Source organism: Cucurbita maxima, unplaced genomic scaffold (assembly GCF_002738345.1).
Source record: "Cucurbita maxima cultivar Rimu unplaced genomic scaffold, Cmax_1.0 Cma_Scf00006, whole genome shotgun sequence".
Taxonomy (NCBI): Eukaryota; Viridiplantae; Streptophyta; class Magnoliopsida; order Cucurbitales; family Cucurbitaceae; genus Cucurbita; species Cucurbita maxima.
In genome coordinates this window covers 3,584,269-3,603,273 of record NW_019272022.1, presented here as the reverse complement: position 1 = coordinate 3,603,273, position 19,005 = coordinate 3,584,269, and the positions used below count along the sequence as shown (strand labels likewise).

The following is a 19,005-nucleotide window of genomic DNA, read 5'->3' as shown; positions in this document are numbered from 1 at the left end:
AAAAAAAAAAAAATTATATTATCACTTTTTTCTTTTCAATTTTTTATTAAATGTTTCTAAAATTCTTATGTTTTAGCTAGTCCAATTATCTGTATTTGATTTGAGCTCTTGAGTTTTTGGATCTTAAATTAAATAGTGAATTCAAGCATAGTTAAGTAGAAAAAGATTAAAAAAAAACATTAATTATCATTGGTTCGATCTTCAATCCTAAATAAAAAAGCAAGTGATAGTAAACACTTACTTTTCTTTAATCAGTCAATATTACACGAATGATCTGTATATTATTTAAGAATAAACTTAAAACACTCTACCATCAAAAGAAGACATGGTGGTAAGCCATTTGATTTGAACTTCACATCCCAAGGAATAAACATGGGATCATGAAAAAAGAACCCAACAAAAATGTGAAACCAAAAATCATAGAATAATAAGAACAATGGGGAAAGTGAAGAAGAAGAGTACAAAAATAAGTAGAAGACAATGCAAGCATAAAAGTAACAATAATGAAAAAAAAACGCACACACACTGCTTGTCTTCCTCCATCTATGCTTTGTTGTCTGTCAGAGACAGAGTGTTGGTAGTGATTAAGCTCAGCAAAACCCATGTTTTGATTTTTGGCCATTTCCCAAGAATCACATTTCTTAAGCTTCTTTTCTCAACAAGTTCAGAGGTTTTGGTTCTTAATCAAATCACTTAAAGGGTTTTCTAGGCTTAAAACAAGAGGTTTTGAACTGTCAAGAGGCCTCAAGAAGCATATAAACTAAGGAGAATAGGAAGGAAAAGTATAAGGAAAGTTGAATTAGAAGTGAATCTGAAGGGAAAAGGGAAGAAAAGGTTAGTGATGATGGGGTTTGAAGAGGGAGTTTTGTTGATAGAAAAAGAAGAAATTTGGAGCATGAAACACATGATGGAGGCATGTGGTAGTATGTGTAAAAATTAAGACCTAAGTGCCCAAAAGCTACCATTATCCAAATGGGACACAATCATCCCACATGCCTTCCTTCTCTTACCCATCATAAAAATATCTCATTTTCTTCTCTCTTGTCCCCCACCTCCCCGAAAAGAATTCAAAATAAGTCTCGAATCTTAAACTTTCAATCTTATATACAATAAGATTGGGAAGGTAGGTGAACCAATGAGATACTGATATCTCATATACTAAAGAAATAGTCATTGAATTGAAAGAAACGACGGAGTTGGATGTTTGAAGTGTTCTCAAAGTCATTAGAGCTATATTGGCTACAAACCTCCCCTTTTTGTGTCTACCTACCCGAAAAAATAATGGTTACATAGTTTTGGGTTTGAAATCAAGACTATAGACTTGTTTAAATGAAATAATAAAACATTCCATAAAGATGGCTTGATAATGCAGCTATATAGGTGGGGATTGAGTTGAAAGGCCCCTATTAGACACGTTCTATGAATAGACATAAACGCCTATTAGACACGTACTATTGAATAAACATAAACGCCTATTAGATACGTTCTACTGAATAAACATAAATCTAAGACATAAATCTAAGACGTTTGGTGGTAGGTTAGGTTCTTTAGGGAGGCATTGGGTTTGGGCAAGAGAGTTGAAATCTCGAGAGAGAGAGAGAGAGAGAGGTAGATAAAGTGGTGTATTTCATTAATATAATATACATTGTGTGTACAAGTTGCAGTGTAACGATACTGATAGGAACTTAAAAACACCTCCGGTGGGTTTTAAGCCACCAGGGTTTTTGCTTTTATGGCTGTTCTATAAAAGTTAGCAAACCTTACATATCTGAACCGCAAAATTTACCGTCCATTCGATTCTGAACGGCTTTGATGGCGGCCACCCTGGCCGCATTGGCCGCTCTATTAGCAGCAACCACGGCTTTACTCACCTGTTCATCCATCCGGGGAAGATTTATAGCATTCTCTGCTGCCTTTCTAGATGCCTGCATTTTGTATAAACACAATCAGAGATCGTAACTCAATTCACTGTAAAATAGTTACAATTCTCATAACAATGGTGACTACAGATCAATGGATGGATTAAGATTAGTGTAGGTACCTGAACGGCTTGGAGAACGGCATCACTTAGCGGCGAGAGAGGATGCTTGAGGTTGCTAGCATCCCATTCGCCGCATTTGGCTTCGCCATTTCGAAAAGCATACTTGCCGTAGCCTTGCCTATGACCTTCATGCCATGATCCTTCATAACAATGGCCGTTTGCAAAATGGTAGATTCCGAAACCATGTACTTTGTCCCCAAAGTATTCTCCAGCGTATCTATCTCCATTTCTACAGCACAAGCAAATGAATTTTGAAATTCTAGTTAAATTAATGTACCCCCAACAGAAAACCAGCCAGCTAGTTTCTAAAATAAACAAATGACATTTCAATGCTAGATGCGTAAAGATCAAGATAATTTATGATATGGGTCCATCGTGTAGAATTCTATATTGCAGCTTAAAGTCAAATTGAGTTCACAATTTTTTATTACATGTTCTATCTCCTGGTGGATTTGAAAATATTGTGCACAGTGAAAAGAGATCAGGGAATTCCAAACAGAGACGTTTCTTTGTTTAAAGTAATAAGAAATAACCAAATTGCTTCAGAACCCAGATGCTAATAAATCTACAACAAATTGAGAAATAGCCTGGAACCAGATCGCCCAAGTTACCAATTCTAGCAAGATTACGTTTATACAAAGATAATTTATGCCAATAAAATCAACCAGATTCCTACCAAAACGCAACCAAATTGAACTTTGACATCTTACAACCAAATTTTGGGGCTCAAATATATCACTGTTGTATGAACTGTAAGCAATTAAAATCCAAAAAGAGTAATCCGATGAAATTCAAGCAAGAAAGCTTCAGAGAAACTGTTTGGAGTTCAAAAACAGGAGGAAACAAACCAAAACAATTGAAATTCCTCAATAATTGCAAAATTTACCTGAAATAGTAACATCCAAGACCATGCTTAACGCCGCGCTTGAACTCGCCAACATAGCAGCTACCATCAGCGCAAGTCTGAAGCCCAACGCCATGGCTTTGCCCATTACACCACCCACCGGCACAGGAATCCCCCGTGTAGAACTTATATACTCCAAATCCATGTCTAAGACCCTGTCGATACTGACCCCTGTAACGACTCCCCTTCGCCCAGCTCTCGACGCCATAGCCATCGTACCTCCCATCGACCCAATCTCCTTCGTATCTCCCACTTAGGAAATAGTTGTAAACCCCACTTCCATTACAACTCCCATTGTAAAACTCTCCCTCGTAGAAATCGCCATTGCTATAGTACTCTACGCCCTCTCTGATTATTTCCCTCTGTTTTACGGCGTCGTCTTCGGCATCGTTCGAATCCCCAATGTACCATTGGATCGGAGTCGAATCCGTTCTGGAGAAACAGAATCTGTTCGCATTTTCGTGCAATGAATGCTTGATAAACGAAAGAATCTGTAAAATTAACCGCTTATTCTTGCTCATAAACACAAGCGTAATCGCAACAAAAATCAGAGCCAACAACAAATTTTCAGAAGGGAGTAGCCCATCCTTCCTCAGAAAGAAGAAAACGAAGAGCAACGAGAAGAAGATTAAGCAAAGAAGCAAAGCAACAGCAACAACACAGTTCGCAAATCGGTTCGATCCTGTTCTCGGCGATGAACCCGACCTACGAGACTTCTTAGGCCTCTGCTTCTCTTCATCGTCATCCTCCTGATGACCGACCATAAAATCTCCCTCGTTAACGGACGATAAACTATGAAAAGATGATCGGAAAGTCGGTGACGAACGGAGTAACGACGACTGAGTTCTCGTAAGCTTCAACTTACTTTTCACGCCATCCATTACAAGCCCGTTTACGACCGAATCTTCAAGAATCTTCAATTCACCTTTTCTCCTTCAAAAACCACTCCTGTACCTCGAAATACTTATCATCAAAGCACTTCTGTGCTCTGCCGGTAACATTCCAGGGAAACGGCGCAGGATCAGCAGTATCAAACTGCACAAATTAACCAAAAAACACAAATCCGAAGGAGAAAATTGAAGAAGAAATTCAAGTTCCTTACGATTTCTCTCGATTGTTTGTAATTTGGAGATTATAAAGAACGAAGAAGAAAATGGTGCGAATCGGAGACGACGGACCAGGTTTTATATATTTAAACTGAGAATCGCTGGGTGGGGCCCGGTAAGGAATTCCGTGGAATCTGGGCCGTTGATTAGTTTGACGGTCAGATTGAATTGTGCGACGCTCCGGTCTCCGCGGGATGTTCACGGTCGTCGGATTCAGATTCAGGCATAATAATGATTCCATGTCAATGATACTAGTTTAAGCAAATGCATCGTGGTGTAATCACCGTTGAAATGGAAATCATGATTCGATCGGACGGCTGGAACCACTGTAACCGTAGTTTGTTGAACGACGCCTAATAATTTTAGTTTATTCTTTTTTTTATTTTGTTATTTTTTATATCTATTTTAATATCCAAAACTTTTTTTAAAAAAAAATATATAACTATTTTATTATTGTTAATATTAATAGTTATTATTTACCGATTAAATTTAATATTTTAAAATTTTGTAAATTTCATCATTTACTACCAAATTTTAACTTAGAATAATATGGTTGAACTAAAATATATCAAATTCTTAGGTAGAAATGGAACGGTTAAAAAATGAATTTGTAAATAATTAGGATTTTTATTTTATTTTAAATGCATAAATAGTAATAACAAATTAATTTACAGTATGGGTGAAAAATTTAATGGTAAAAAGAGTAATTAATGAGACTTCGGAGGGCAGTTAATACCCTTTTCGGAATTTATTTTTTCTGTAGAGGTCCTTTTCGTAAAAATCTTCCGTACTTTAAATTGCGTGATTTACAAGAAATTGAATTTCTTTTTCTTATAAAAAACGGTTTATTAATAAAAATATTCTTAAAAAATTTAAAATACTTTTAATATAGATTACTAATACTTTATTAAAAATAAATAAAAAAAACCCTTAATTGTTTAAATTAAAAAATCTCCTTACATTTATTTATATTTTTAGAATTATTTTTTTTTTACTTTTAATATATGGACGTAAATTATTTATTTATTTTCAATAAAGTCAGTATCTCAAAATTTATCTTGAATTACAAATAAATGGTTTATTTTAAAATTGAAATTTATTATACGCGATAAAAGTGCTTTTTTTTTTAGTTTTTAAAAAAATGAGTTGAGTATTTTTTAAATATTTTAGAGAATTTAATAATATTTTAAAAATAAAATTGTAAGAGTTATTATTATTTTATTAGAAATGAAGAGATGGTTGAAAATAATTGGGATGTGATTATGAATTATGTAAACATAAATAATTTAATAATAAGATAGACTAGTTCATTAATAATTTATAATTAATTCATTAAAATTTAAGTATCGTAAATCAGTATTTATTATAATAATATTTTATATTTATATAATATGACAACTTAATTTTTTTTTTTTTTTTTTTTTTTTTTTTTTTTTTTTTTTTTTTTTTTTTTACTTCTTACCCTATTAAATTATTTTAAATTAATTTGAGTTTCGTAAATAATTGACATGTTTAAAGAAGATGGAGTAAAAGTATAACCAATTAACTCCTTTCCACAGTAGGTAAAAGAGATAACTAAATGCAGTAAAATTTTGAGTGTTCCAATAGGTTTAACAACAACTAATTGTATCAGAGTGAAAGTAGNTTTTTTTTTTTTTTTTTTTTTTTTTTTTTTTTTTTTTTTTTTTTTTTTTTTTTTTTTTTTTTTTTTTTTTTTTTTTTTACTTCTTACCCTATTAAATTATTTTAAATTAATTTGAGTTTCGTAAATAATTGACATGTTTAAAGAAGATGGAGTAAAAGTATAACCAATTAACTCCTTTCCACAGTAGGTAAAAGAGATAACTAAATGCAGTAAAATTTTGAGTGTTCCAATAGGTTTAACAACAACTAATTGTATCAGAGTGAAAGTAGTATGTCACAATTTATCTGTCAAATCAGGTCGAGCAATCTCCATTGATCTTCCAATTAGTGAAGTGTAACAACTCGAGCCCACCGTTAGCAAATATTATCCGTTTTGGCTCGTTATGTATTGTCGTCAGCCTTACAGTCTTAAAACATGTATACTAAGGAGAGATTTTCACACTATAAATATTTTATTCTTCTCTCTAAGTTGGACTACTTCAGAGAGAATGTCTTCTGTAACGAATTCATGGTAACTATATACTCATGCATTCTCAAAAGTGGTCCATTTCAAAAGATAATATGTGAACTTCACCATTATCCTTTGTGAATGTTTTATCAATTGGGTTGTGCGGCCTCTTAATAAGAGTTGCTCGAGTAGCCTTCGAGATCGTAGGTTTAAGCTCATTTATAATAGAACCGACATAGGACGTACTACGATGCCTTTAATTTTGGCACTACTCACTGATAATGTAGATCGGTAAGAATTATAAATAAAGAAAACGAGAACAACTCATCGCATCGGTCCGTTATTAAACCAAGCACGTTATTAGGTTTTTATCGAACCGGACTAAATTTTAAATTATTTGCAATTTAATTATTATTTTGCTTAGGAACCATAAAATATATTTATACATCTTATTATAATTTAAATAAATTGACTATATTTTATTATTTTTTTAAGTTGTAGTTAGGGGCCAAAGTGTAAATTGAGTTGGTCAATTTTATTTTCTTTAAAATAATTTATCGAAATTACGGACGACATGTCGACATTTAACACCATATAAGGGCTCTGGAGTTGGATGGGAACCCCATAAAGTCGATGGTTCTTGCCGGAGAAAAGCCATTTCACCGTTAACCAGTATTCCGGTATGTGAAATCTTCTTGTTCTTACTTAGTCATAATCGTTCTTCTTCTATCTTCAATTCCTCTCTGTCTGTGTTCAATTTAATTTTGCCTAGTTTCATTCCACCCGATTTCTTCCATCATTCGATTTCATTCTTTCTGCAAAGAGGAGCGATTACCTTGCAATGTGTTGCTAATTCTAGTTGCACATCAAATTTGATCATTTGGACTTGCTCATTCTGTTATTGAGGGCAATTAGGGTAGTGTGAATTGAGGAACGGATGTAAACAGAAATGTAGGTTTATGGTAGGGTTTTAGAGCCTTCGCTCTTGGTAATTGGTTGAGGATGGATGTTGATTTAGAAGGAACTAGTTCTGCGTTGATTTCTGTTTTTTTTATTCTTATGAAAAGATGGAACTAGCGTTTGACTGTGTTTGCCGCATTGATGAATTGAATCCTCCATGGACACCTCTTTCTGATAGTTAACTGTTCTGGAGATGCATGATTTTGAAATCTCATGAATTATTCTTTTCAAGTGTTCTAATCGTGAAGTTGAATTCTTCTGAATGTTTTAATGTGCTTGCCACATTGATGAATTGAACTCCTCCATGGACGCCTCTTTCTGATAGTTAACTGTTCTGGAGATGCATATCTTGAAATCTCCTGAATTCTTCTTTTCAAGTGTTCTAATCGCGAAGTTGAATTCTGCTGAATGTTTTACTGTATTTTCCACATTGATGAATTGAATTCCTCAATGGACACCTTTGTGATAGTTAACTGTTCTGGAGATGCATTATCTTGAAATCTCATGAATTATTCTTTTCAAGTGTTGTTCTAATCGTGAAGTTGAATTGTGCTGAATGTTTTAATTTTGTTCGCTAACATCTCCTCTTTCTCTCTCTCAGCTAACAGTGAAGTTGAATTTCGCTGGTGTTTCTCACAAGTAATTGAGCTCATTCAATTGCGGGGGAGATATGGGAAGCCAAGATACCGTTAAACATCTCGAGGAGTGTTCAGTGTCAAAGTAAGCTGTCACCTCCTACCTTTTCTTATATATTGTTATCATCTCTGATGCGTTTTCTCCTTTTTCAATTGTTGAAAACCGGATTATCTGCTTCTTGAAGGGGAAAAAAAAAAAAAAAAGGAACTTTAAAATGTTTATATGGCCATGATTTAAACTTTGGTAAAACAACCTAGCTGTTCTCGTTATCTATTTTAGCTATTTCTAAGGTTATTTGGCTAAGATGACAAACAATCTTATGAAGTTTTAGAGTTTGAAATCTAAACTAGATTGTTTTGTCATTGTAATCTTGCATTCCGCTCATTCGAGCATAGTGTTTTGTTCATTTGACCAATGTTTATAGGCACCCTCGAGGCTTCGCCTCTTGAAGAGACAAGAAGCAAGACGCAAGCCTTGAGGTACTATAAAGTGTAAGCCTCAACTTTAATCTAAAATGACATCTTTAATGTCGCTACTATTATCACTAATAGGATCAACTTAGTCTAGAAATTCTAGCCTTCAATGTTTTTATAGCTTAAGTAGTAAAAGTAGCCATATTCAAATTGTTACAACTCGACCCTTTTTACTTTAGAGAACGATGCAAATTAATATCATTTTACGAGGTATGGAGACTTCAAGCCTCTCATGGTCCAAAAAAGGGTGAGTTAGAGTCCCCAGCCTCAAATTATAAACCTCAATAGCCTTTAAGCGTTGATTTTGGGTTGATTCTTACTTGTCATTGAACATTCACACAGTGCGTTGGGAACTTGGGTATTCTCAGTAGCAGGAGCGTTGCTAGCAATTCCAGTGGGAATAAAGAGGAAGTCACTGGCACCCCTTGTGTTTTTTGGAACAACTGGTACAATGCTTGATATCATAATGGGAATTAGTGCCTGTGAGAGAGAACATGCTGAGCGTCAAATGAAGCTATTAGAAGAAGCCCAAAACTCTGCACCCGAACCCTCGGTTGCTGAATCCCAATCCCATTCTTGACATTGTGCTTACACGTTTGTGTCACCTTTGTGGCATGGCCTGCCCTGCCCTTGGCTGATTTCTTCAGCCTTCTTTCAAAACCCAGGAACATTTCTGCCTTCACTTTATTGTTTAGCAATAAAATTATACTTTAGACCAAAATTCTCTTGTTCATGAAGGACATTGAGAATTTAGTTTCATTGTTCCCTTGAAGAAATCGTTCACAGTTTCATTGATTTTTCAACAAATTTAAATCCTGAAGGCTTATCTTTCCCTAAGAATCCCAGTTTGCAGCATATGTGAAATTTCAGGATAATTGCTTCACATGAAGTTTGGCCTTGAAGGACAAAAAAAACTCAAAAGCCATGTAAGAAACATAATTTTCAATGCCAAAAATAGAAAATTAAGACTCTGTTCTATTTTAATTTAGCTTTTGGTAATAACAACTTCAATTATAAGGAGGAAGTCGATTAAAAATTTAAAATTTTGGTTAAATGTTCAAATCTCTACTCTTTCGCCGAAAGAAAAAAACAAAGCTCTCATCAAAATTTGGGTTAGTTCTTCCATATAGACTGTAGGAGCTAATGCAAATTGCAACAAATGCACCAATGAATGAATTTCTATACAACATTCTTGTTCCTATTCATCTAGATGAGGAGGGTAAGCAAAGCTAAGCCAAAATTTTCAAAATCTGCACCATCTTCACAGCTCTCCAAGCCCACATCAATGACCATCATCATCATCAATATCACATTATCACAGACTTCTATAATCCAGGTTCTCTTTAGCCCTTCAAAGATCCCTCTCTTCTAAATTATAATTCAACTTCCAATTCCAAAAATCTCACCTCTAACTTCTAGCTTCTCTTCATTTTTTTTTCTAATTTCTCAGTGTTTCTAATCCTTTCCCATGGTTTCCTTCTGCTAGCCTAATAATTTACATACACCAGGTGATCTCATTGGCTTATATATGTACATCATGAAAGGAGGGATTCTTAAATACATGCCTACCAGGATTTGTAAGTGTCAGTATGTAGTATGTCGGAGTGCATCTCCCGATCCGCCAATAGCACGCTGCCGGTGTGAAAACATGAAGTAGTAGGCCGTGTACTACAAACCCGAAAGGGTACTCAGAGCCTAGCTGTATTACAGGTACTAGCATCTAAGAGTTTTGAAGCCTGACTTGCTCGTGTGCTTTCGTAACCTCGGAACTGAACTTTTCCAATGCCTCAAAGATGGGAACCAAGCCGGCCTGTATGCTATTTGAAGCAGCATTGTGAACCAGTTTAATGGAATCCTTGTGTTTTGCTCTCTCGTCGTATAACTTCTTCCTCAGTGAATCCAAATTAACTTTCAGATCATCCGGTTGAGAAACTTCACTTTCAGAAGGAATTTTTGAGACTACAGTTCCTCCTGATGCCTCATCTTGGTCAGATTTCAACATAGCTCTCTCCATTCTTAAGGTTCTAAGGTGTTCTTCAAAATCCTTGTAAAGGAAATTGGCTTTGATCCTCTGACGTTGTTCCTCATCTTGCCTTTCCCATAACTCATGCAAGTTTAAAGCAAAACCATGAATGGCACCAACCACTTTGTCTTCTGAAATTTCGAGCATAGCTTGGTGCCAATCATTGCAAATAATGAAAATCTGTGGAGCTCCCATCCGACCTGGTGAAAAAGGAGCAATACCATCAGCAGTTTCTTCAGGCTCGTTGTTAAGGCATCGTAGGAGCCATCCATTTAACGATTCGACATAAGCTTTTTGGGTACGAATCCAATCGTTAAATCTAGCGCACCAGTTGACAAGTTCCATTTCAAGATCCACTGTAGCTTTCAAACTCTCATCTCTTCTAGATCCCGTTCTAGCTTTTAATGACCGAATCTTGCTCTCCATCACTGCTTGAAATTGTTTCTGATGGCATTTTAGAATAGATCGCCACATCTTTATCCACCTACATGTAACAAAGAGGCTTTGATAATCAAGACCAAGTCAAGCTACAATGATTCAATAGATTGTAAAAGAATCAACCAATCAAGAACTTTAGTGTTAGGATACCCATGAATCAGCTCAGATAGTTGAGGCTGCAATTCTTCTTCCCGCAACCTATGAATCCTGCTTGATATAGCATCAGCAGCTTTGATACAGATGTCGATCTTGGTTAATATCTTCCTAATTGATGCATGAGTAGCATCAATTTTAGTGGTATCAGCTCCATGGTCATCTAACCTTTTCAACTTCTTGCACAGTTTTTCATAATCAACACGTAATCTTTCTTCATCCTGCCAAAAAACACAGAACAGTAGTGAGAAGAGTGAATGTGTTTGTGTTCATTTCAGCAAAAGTAGAGTATAAAAATCAGATTTTAACAGTGTGCCTTCACCAGATTTGACGGGGTTTGAACAAATACCCTATTGCAAACGTAGCAAACGGGTCGGGGGCTATGAACTCGGGAGAGGAAAGGACAGTGTACACATAAATATCCAAACATTTAGGTTACCTAAGACTCTTGACAAGTTCATATTTGAATGCCTTCATTTAGGAACAACCATTGGAATCAAATCAACCCCATAATCAAGAAGCAAAAACAAACATAAAGCCATTAATACCTTAACTTCTTTGTACAGTTTCTTCTCCCATACATAAAGCTTCTCCAACGTAGATGAAAGGCTTCCATATTTCAACTCAAACTCATTGCCAGGACTGCCATCTCCAGTGTATGCTTTCGCCATTTTCAGCGTCTTATGGTCCAACGAAATCAATGGCGGCTGAGAAGATGCCGAGGAACGGGCCACCGAGTACTGGATCCGAGAAAGCATAACTGCAGAGAGAGATGTTTTAAGGAATACAACCGGAAGAAGAAAAAGCTTAAAAGACCAGTTCTTGAGTGCCAACCTTTAAGTGCAGTGAGCTTCGACCGATAAGGCAATCTCCCAACTTCAAGCAACATTGATACCTCTTTCCCATAGCTAGAAGCAGCTTCAAATTCATCCTTAATTTCATTTACAACTTCCTGAAGATCCCTTGTACCAAACGCAGCGAATGTCGCTAAATTACTTTTCTTAGAAGATTCGACATCTAAGGTCGACATCTCCTCAATCTCGAAACTCACTTCTTTTGTCTCCACTGGCTCCTCCTGTTCCGATTTCCTCGACACAATTGTATCAGGACTGTTATCCATTCCTTTCTCCTTAGATACCGGTGAGCTACCACAATTTGGCAATGGCACTGATTTTGAACTGCCCTCACTACTCTGAGGCGGAACAAACTTAGAAGTCCCTTCCCCTAAATTTATATTCTTACTCATTGTCTCCACATTCAATTTCTTCCTCTCTTTAAGTTCTTTCAGAGCTTCAGGCTCCGTTTCATCTTCCAATTCAGGTATCCCTTCTCTCTCCCTCACTTCATTGGAATCAGGACTGCTCTGAATTGAACCATACCCATATGTATTCCCTGAATTATAATCCCGGTAGCCATTATCATAGCCATCAAAAACATTCATGAATTCCCAAGCAGAGACCTGCGGCGGAGAAGGAGGAGGTGGCGGAGTAGCGGGGCGCCTCTGTTGCTGATTATACAGGTTATAATCAGGTTGTGAACCCATTGAAAACCCATAGAACCCTCCATTTCCATACTGCGGATATGGCGAATAACTGTGAGAAGGATCAGGCCACTGCCCATCTAAAGCGGTATGAGTCTCCGGTCCATCGTACATCACCGTTGTCCCTGGAGTGGTTGATCTCTGCATATAATAGGCGAATGTATTCGTCGGAGAACTCCAATCAGGCGGATAAACATAAGGAGGAGGATGGCTATAACCTTGATCTGGTAGTACTACTGGAGTATCTTCAAGATGAATAGGACCGGAAGAATTGTGTTCAGATTCAGAATCCGATTCAGATGATAAATGCAAGTGAGAGCAATCGATCTCGTCCGAAACCGAAACGGAATGTAAAATCGAGGAAGACGAAGACGAGTTTATGTGTTTCTCATCCGATTCTGCCTTCTTCTTCTTCTTCTTCTTCTTCTTCTTCATCATCTTCTTTCCTTTACCTTCATCAGATGGCAGTGTAAGAACAGGAGAACCATGGGAGGAAGAAGAATCAGCACCAGAGATCACAATCTCTTCGTCAACAAATTTCCTTATGGCTTCGCCAATGTCTTTGAGAGATTCAAAATACGTGACGTGAGCTGCAGCAAGAGCGTAACGATGGCGAGACGCGGCTTTGATCAACTCCTTACGCTCTCTACAAAGAGTCACCAATTGAAGCTCCTCCACCTTGGATCCTCCACACCCCATGGTAACAAAAACCACAGCAAAACCCTAAGCCAATACCACCATAGTACAACACCGGCATAACCTCCCCTCCTAATCATGGCCGCCGCCGTATCCATCCGATTCCAAATCGACGGCGAAGAAGCATCATGAACAACATCAACAACCACTCCAGATCCAGAAATAATCTACTGGACAAGAACAGCAAATTTCAGAAATCAATCGAAGAAAAACAGAATGAAGCAGTTCATACAAAAACTCCGACCTCCGATTCACACACATTACATCAAATCTCCAAATACCAACTGAAGAGCTAAAAAAGAAGCGCCATGGAAAGGGAGGGAAACCACGCAGAGGTGGAAGAAGGAAGAACAACTGACCGTTGAGATCGATGAGAACGCGTAATAGCCGTCCATGCGAGGAGCACAGAATCAGAGAAAGAGAGAGAAACGGAAGGAATAGTAGTAGGGATTAATTACAGAATCCCAAATTCTGAACATAAAAACAAGAACCCAAATTCACAATTTGCAGAGATTAAAAAAAAAAAAACAAAAAACAAAAGAATTTGAATAATATATATATATACATTATATATATATAAGGCAGACATGGGAATGCGTGAAGGTGGAGATCCGAGCAAAATTTGTCCATTGGGTCTCTTCTTCTTTCTCGGTCTACTCGCCTGTTTGCTTGTCTGTGTTTCAGAGAAATTGAATTGAATGAAGAAGAAGGAGAAGAAAGAAGAAGAAGCAGAGCAAAAACAGAGCAACCTCAGGCTCGTGGAACCCGCCACTGGTAACCGATTTATTTTTGTCATTATTATATTGCCTTTTTTTTCCTTTTTCCTTTTTTCTTTTTTAATTTTTTCTTCATTATTATATTACCTTTTCTTTTTTTTTTTTCTCTTGTAATGATTTCATTGGTATACGGAGTTAATTTTCAAATAATATTTTTCCTCATTTAATAAACACTTTTAACCTCCTTTTAGCTTTTTAATTTGTTTTATTTCCTTGTATTAATATATCATATTTTATGTGTTCGAGGTTACACACTTTTTTATATTTTTTAATTAAAATAAATACATAAAATAATTTTTAAAAAACCCCCTTCTTTTCCTTTAAACTTTGTTAGATATAACAATTTAGTTTTTTAATTATATATTTTTAATTTTGTATCATTTGTAAGAATTTAATCTATGTCGTAAAAAATTTCATTGAAATTCGGTGGACTTAAAGCTGGTGGCTTATAAATATATAGGGTTTTTAATTGACTTATCGATCCACTTGTATAAAATTTTATGACTGTATTAAATTATTACAAATATTAGAGTATAGAGTCTGCACAACTAAATTTATGGACTGTTTAAAAATTATATATATATATATATATATATATATATAAGTATTAAAAAAAAATTTAAGTTTAGTGACTAAAAAATAATTTTAACAAAAAAAACTATATGAGAGAAGATTTAGACCTCAAATCTTTAGGTTAAAATATAACATATTAAAGACTAAATAAAAATATCCTTAAATTTGTTACTTTATCTTAAAATTACCTTTAAATTTTTTAATAATATCTTTAAAAAAATTTTAAAACGCCCCTTCAATTAGTCTTGGACGAAAATTGTTGACATTTTATTTTAAAAATACTCTTAAAACTTTTATTTAAAAATACCCTTCATTTATTAATTTAAACTTAATTAAATTAGGGGTGGAATAGATAATATTATAACTTTTTTCATATTTTTATAAATGTTATTTATTATAACCACGTGGCAGTGGGGCCCGCGTTTGTCAAAACTGGTGTGGTGTGGATAGAACCCGTGGTCCGACAGTTCACGAGTCACGCCTGGACTTGAAGTAGGGACAGGGCAGATCTATCCCAAATAATAAATAGTAAAATTTAATTTAATCTTTTTTTTTAAAAAAAAATTATTCGCCGACTTTTGTTCATCCACTTCCATTATTGTCCTTCATAAATATTAATAATTTTCTTCTACATTTTTAAAAGGGATACAAAATATATATTTATAGGTATGTTTAATTTCCATTTAATTTATAATTTTAAAAAATATGTTTATAAATACTACTTTTATTCTAAAATAAATGTAATTTTATATATTTTTTAAAATTAAGTTTGTCTCATAATTTCATTACCATTATTTGTCTCACTCGTTTTAGTATTCCCTTCCATATTAAATATTTTTAATTAAAGGGTTACGTTTAATTTTTATTACTAAAAAAAAAAAATTAAATTGCAAATTTATATTTTACCTTGTTTTTCTCAAAACGGCTTTGGAATACATCGGAGGGTGGAGACGGCGTGCAGACAAGAACATTTAATTACGGTGGTCCCTAGCGTAGCATGTTTCCACGTGGCATCTGATTCCCTGAACACGTGATATGGCATCCGATGCATGGCCCACGATTTGTCAAACCCCATCACAACTCACACCTCAGATGTTTTTGTTTCTCTTCTTATCTGTCATTTTTTTTTTCTTCCTTTACAATAAATTCTCTTCCTATTTCTTTTTCAATATTTACTTAAATTAATATTTTTTAAAATTTTAATTCTACGAGACCAAATAAAAGTAAAAATAGTAACGATAAGTTTCCTAGTCGGCCTCACATGTGGCACTCGCATTACTTCCGAGTGATCCTAGTTCAGCTAAATGTAGTAATCCTTTGACCTGATCCGATCCAAAAAAAAAGTCAACAAAAACTCACGAGAGTTGTATAAAATAATAATCTTCAACTCGTAGAACGGTTACAACACTAAGATATAATCTACGGAGATTGTGGGTATCAAATTAGAACATTTACGTGAACTCAAAGCAGTGCCTTCCACTTGATCGACCTACAAAGTTTCCAATTCCACGTGGAACATGGTTCTGAAAGGGAGAACAAAAGACAACCAAACCCTAGCTCGAGTTCACTTATTTATAGTTCATAGTTCTATACTTGGTATGTTAATGTTAACCGTTAAGCTACAATATATATAGAATTAACGGTGGAACTACATTGAGTACGTTAATGTTAAATCTCTTTTATCTCCCTCACCCGAGACACGAAAGGTTCAAAAGGATACTTCCCCATATGAAGACAAGTTGTGACCATCCCTTTGAATGTGAAGGGGCAATAAAGTAAATTACCTTTCCAAATTTCAAAAGTCCCTGTCTTAGCCCCACTACCCTTTTTGGAATTCAAATTCCAAGTGACCCACAATTCAATATTTAGGGTTAGTCAAAGTCTATCTTAGCTTCATAAATGTGTACATCTTTTTTATTTCTCAAAATTAAATAATAAAAAAGTGTTACATTTTTTTAAAAATTAAATATTAAATCTTTTAAAAGATTTGATGCCCCAAAAACTTGTCATTAAGTTATTTATATACCATTTTATCTGAAAATAATAATAGGTTTAAATCTCGATCTCTTCGTTCATAATTTTAGCATTAAAAAAAAAAAAAGCAATTTGATCCGAGAATGCAATCATTATAAGGTCAAAATTGAATAGACTGAGCACGAATTCAAACTTATTGGTCTAATAGTACTGTCTAGACAATAAAAGTCCACAAATTACCTAATTGACACCACCGAGTAAAATTTAAGGACCCAAAAGTAACAAAAAAGAGCGTGTTTAACTATTAGTAGGAATTGAAACTGCAGCGGTTATTGTCAATCTGTGGATATACCGTGAAGTTACAAATGTTGTACCTGTAAACTAATTTCTTACCTAAAAAATAATAGACGTGACCGACCTATGAAAACTAAACGGTCCCTCGTCTATAATATCAAATAATTCATTTTTGTTATCAACCGCTATTAAATTAATTATTTTGGGCCGGAGGCCCGTAGCTCCATGACTGGGCCAGCATTTATGGGCTTCAACAATGGATGCATTTTGGGCCGCTCGTAATTCCTTGGAGAAGTTGGGCTTTTACCCAAACTTCAAAATATAGATTTTTTTTTCATTTTAATTATTTTTTATTTTCGTAAATATCAGCTTATGCCAACATTATTTTTATAACTTACATCGTTCTTAACGAGAGAACTCAAAACGGATAAGGGCCTATTTATTGAGGATCGTTCAGAGTAGTCTCGCATTGGCTAATTAAATAAATGATCATGGGTTTATAAATATAGAACACGATCTCTATTGATATGAGCAACGAAATTAGAGGAGTCAAACCTCGATTAAGTTAGATTGTTTGAGGGCTCTATAGGCCGCACGGGCACGACGTTAAGTATTTTTTTAATAAAATATTAAGGATTTTCATAAAAAAACTAACTATTTTGGATTTGTGACTAATTACAAAGTTTAATAATATTTTTATTAATTTAGCGGTGTAATAATAAAAATAAAAAAATTAAAAAAAATATTTATTTGGATATTGAATAATGGGCTAGCGTGTAAAATTATAGAAGTGATTATTTCAAGGTGATCGATATCTCTTGTATTGTCCACTTTGTCAATATTTAGATATTCTATTATTGAATTTCAATAATACACTTTTTCAATTCTTCATCCCATAAACAAATAACGACAAAACGGTCACTTTTAATAATTTAAAAAATTTAATTATAAAAAAAAAAAATATATATATATATATATATATTTTAAAATTGATTTAGATAATTGTAATGGATTAGTAATGATTAGTTATATATCCATTTTTATTTATTTAGGTAAGGTATCAATTTTTGGATTGTTTTCTTATATCATTAGGGAAACCTAATTTTCAATTTTAATCCAAGAATCATTTATGAATTTCACACACAATAGTTAAAGTTAACCGTCCCCATTTGTCTCCTTAATTTTTGCTTTTGTGACTTGGTGAGGAGGGATTCGAACCCCCGACACCGTGCTTCATAGCCACGTGCTCTAATCCTCTGAGCTACAGGCCCCACCCCGTCTCCACTAGATCAGTTCCGAGGGGTACCCTGAAAAAAGGAACATTTCCTCTCCCCAGCCATTTGCCATGAAAATCCACATTTTTTTTCAATAGAAAAAGAAAGTAAAGTTTTTCGGTTTTTAGTTTTAGATGTTGTGTGTTGTAAGATACTATCAATCGAAGAGATAGAGCCAATCCAATATTTTGTATCGTTTTGGCAGCATGGCCGAGCGGTAAGGCGGGGGACTGCAAATCCCTTTTTCCCCAGTTCAAATCCGGGTGTCACCTCATCAACAAATAAAAGAATGGAAAAAAAAATGTTATACATCCTTGCGTCTAGGTTTCGTTTCAAGAATTTAGTAGTTAGTAGAGTAATGAAAAATAATCGTTAAATCTTGATATGATAACCCTTCGACTCCGAATGTGGTGTCTACTGATTGGGTCTTGAATTAGGGAATCGAATTTCATTTTGAGTTACGGAAATGATGAAACTACTTTATATATGGACTCATGAAAGTATCTGAGTATTCGAGCATTCAATCACTATTATATTGAATGGATAATTGGCTTTTTTTTATTTGAATCTTAAAAAAAGGAACTTCTTTCTTTTCGATAAGCTCTAGCATGTAATAGGTCATCTCATCTCCCGATTGTCTCAGATGGACTGTGAAATGAAAAATTGACATGAGAGCGACCTAAAATTATACAGAAGTAATTGAGAAATATGAGATAACAACACTGTTGATGGCATATAACTCGAGTTGAAAGATTTAACAACGAGTCGTATTGCTCTATAGTATATTATGAGACAAATTGTCTTTGGCCAATAAATCTCAAAAGAGGCTCGGGGCCACGTACAACATGTCCTGAATAAACATATCAGTGGGAACTGACACGCTTGTTTGACTTAAATTTCAAATCACAATGTTTCATCACGTCCACATTTCACCTAATGTTTTAACTAGCTTTCTCATTTTTCAAAGTAGTTTTGACTTTTTCATAAAGTCAAGATTTTGGAAAGTTGATATCCAGCAATTCAATTGATGACTATCGATAGCTTATTTCCTT

At 34.7% G+C, this 19,005-nt stretch overlaps 2 protein-coding genes and 2 long non-coding RNA genes across 8 annotated transcripts; 1 reads left to right on the top strand and 3 right to left on the bottom strand.

Moving 5' to 3' along the window:
- Window positions 1–407: 407 nt before the first annotated feature.
- LOC111480279 (MORN repeat-containing protein 1-like) lies at window positions 408–4,103 on the bottom strand. Its single transcript, XM_023125232.1, has 3 exons — window positions 2,928–4,103; window positions 2,042–2,270; window positions 408–1,925 (listed from the first exon to the last, which is right to left on the bottom strand). Exons 1-3 carry the CDS (start codon window positions 3,824–3,826, stop codon window positions 1,761–1,763), a joined length of 1,293 nt encoding a protein of 430 aa, XP_022981000.1. The 5' UTR covers window positions 3,827–4,103; the 3' UTR covers window positions 408–1,760.
- A 2,641-nt stretch (window positions 4,104–6,744) lies between these two features.
- LOC111480337 lies at window positions 6,745–9,798 on the top strand. Of its 5 annotated transcripts, XR_002717786.1 has the most exons (4): window positions 6,745–6,823; window positions 7,705–8,230; window positions 8,392–8,459; window positions 8,555–9,126. It is a non-coding gene; the product is annotated as an uncharacterized LOC111480337 (long non-coding RNA). The 5 variants fall into 5 exon arrangements; XR_002717787.1 differs by lacking the exons at window positions 8,392–8,459; window positions 8,555–9,126 and adding an exon at window positions 9,721–9,798; XR_002717785.1 differs by lacking the exon at window positions 8,392–8,459 and having other exon boundaries at window positions 7,705–7,823.
- Window positions 9,363–13,065, bottom strand: LOC111480238. Its single transcript, XM_023125169.1, has 4 exons — window positions 11,661–13,065; window positions 11,375–11,586; window positions 10,824–11,047; window positions 9,363–10,719 (listed from the first exon to the last, which is right to left on the bottom strand). The coding sequence occupies exons 1-4, from the start codon at window positions 13,063–13,065 to the stop codon at window positions 9,933–9,935; spliced, it is 2,628 nt and encodes an 875-aa protein (XP_022980937.1). The 3' UTR covers window positions 9,363–9,932.
- Window positions 13,066–13,096: 31 nt separating this feature from the next.
- LOC111480342 lies at window positions 13,097–14,017 on the bottom strand. The gene is made up of 3 exons (XR_002717795.1): window positions 13,650–14,017; window positions 13,422–13,533; window positions 13,097–13,229 (listed from the first exon to the last, which is right to left on the bottom strand). It is a non-coding gene; the product is annotated as an uncharacterized LOC111480342 (long non-coding RNA).
- Between the last annotated feature and the right edge of the window lie 4,988 nt (window positions 14,018–19,005).

What these genes read in the sequence shown, in the direction of transcription:
- LOC111480279 (XM_023125232.1), bottom strand. Translation starts at nt 3,826, where the DNA reads ATGGATGGCGTGAAAAGTAAGTTGAAGCTTACGAGAACTCAGTCGTCG. An exon ending in CTTGGATGTTACTATTTCAG is followed by an intron (nt 2,271 to 2,927) that starts GTAAATTTTGCA and finishes CTTGTGCTGTAG; the next exon opens with AAATGGAGATAGATACGCTG. An exon ending in CCGTTCTCCAAGCCGTTCAG is followed by an intron (nt 1,926 to 2,041) that starts GTACCTACACTA and finishes TACAAAATGCAG; the next exon opens with GCATCTAGAAAGGCAGCAGA.
- LOC111480238 (XM_023125169.1), bottom strand. Translation starts at nt 13,065, where the DNA reads ATGGGGTGTGGAGGATCCAAGGTGGAGGAGCTTCAATTGGTGACTCTT. An exon ending in AACTGTACAAAGAAGTTAAG is followed by an intron (nt 11,048 to 11,374) that starts GTATTAATGGCT and finishes GTTTTTTGGCAG; the next exon opens with GATGAAGAAAGATTACGTGT. An exon ending in CTATCTGAGCTGATTCATGG is followed by an intron (nt 10,720 to 10,823) that starts GTATCCTAACAC and finishes TGTTACATGTAG; the next exon opens with GTGGATAAAGATGTGGCGAT.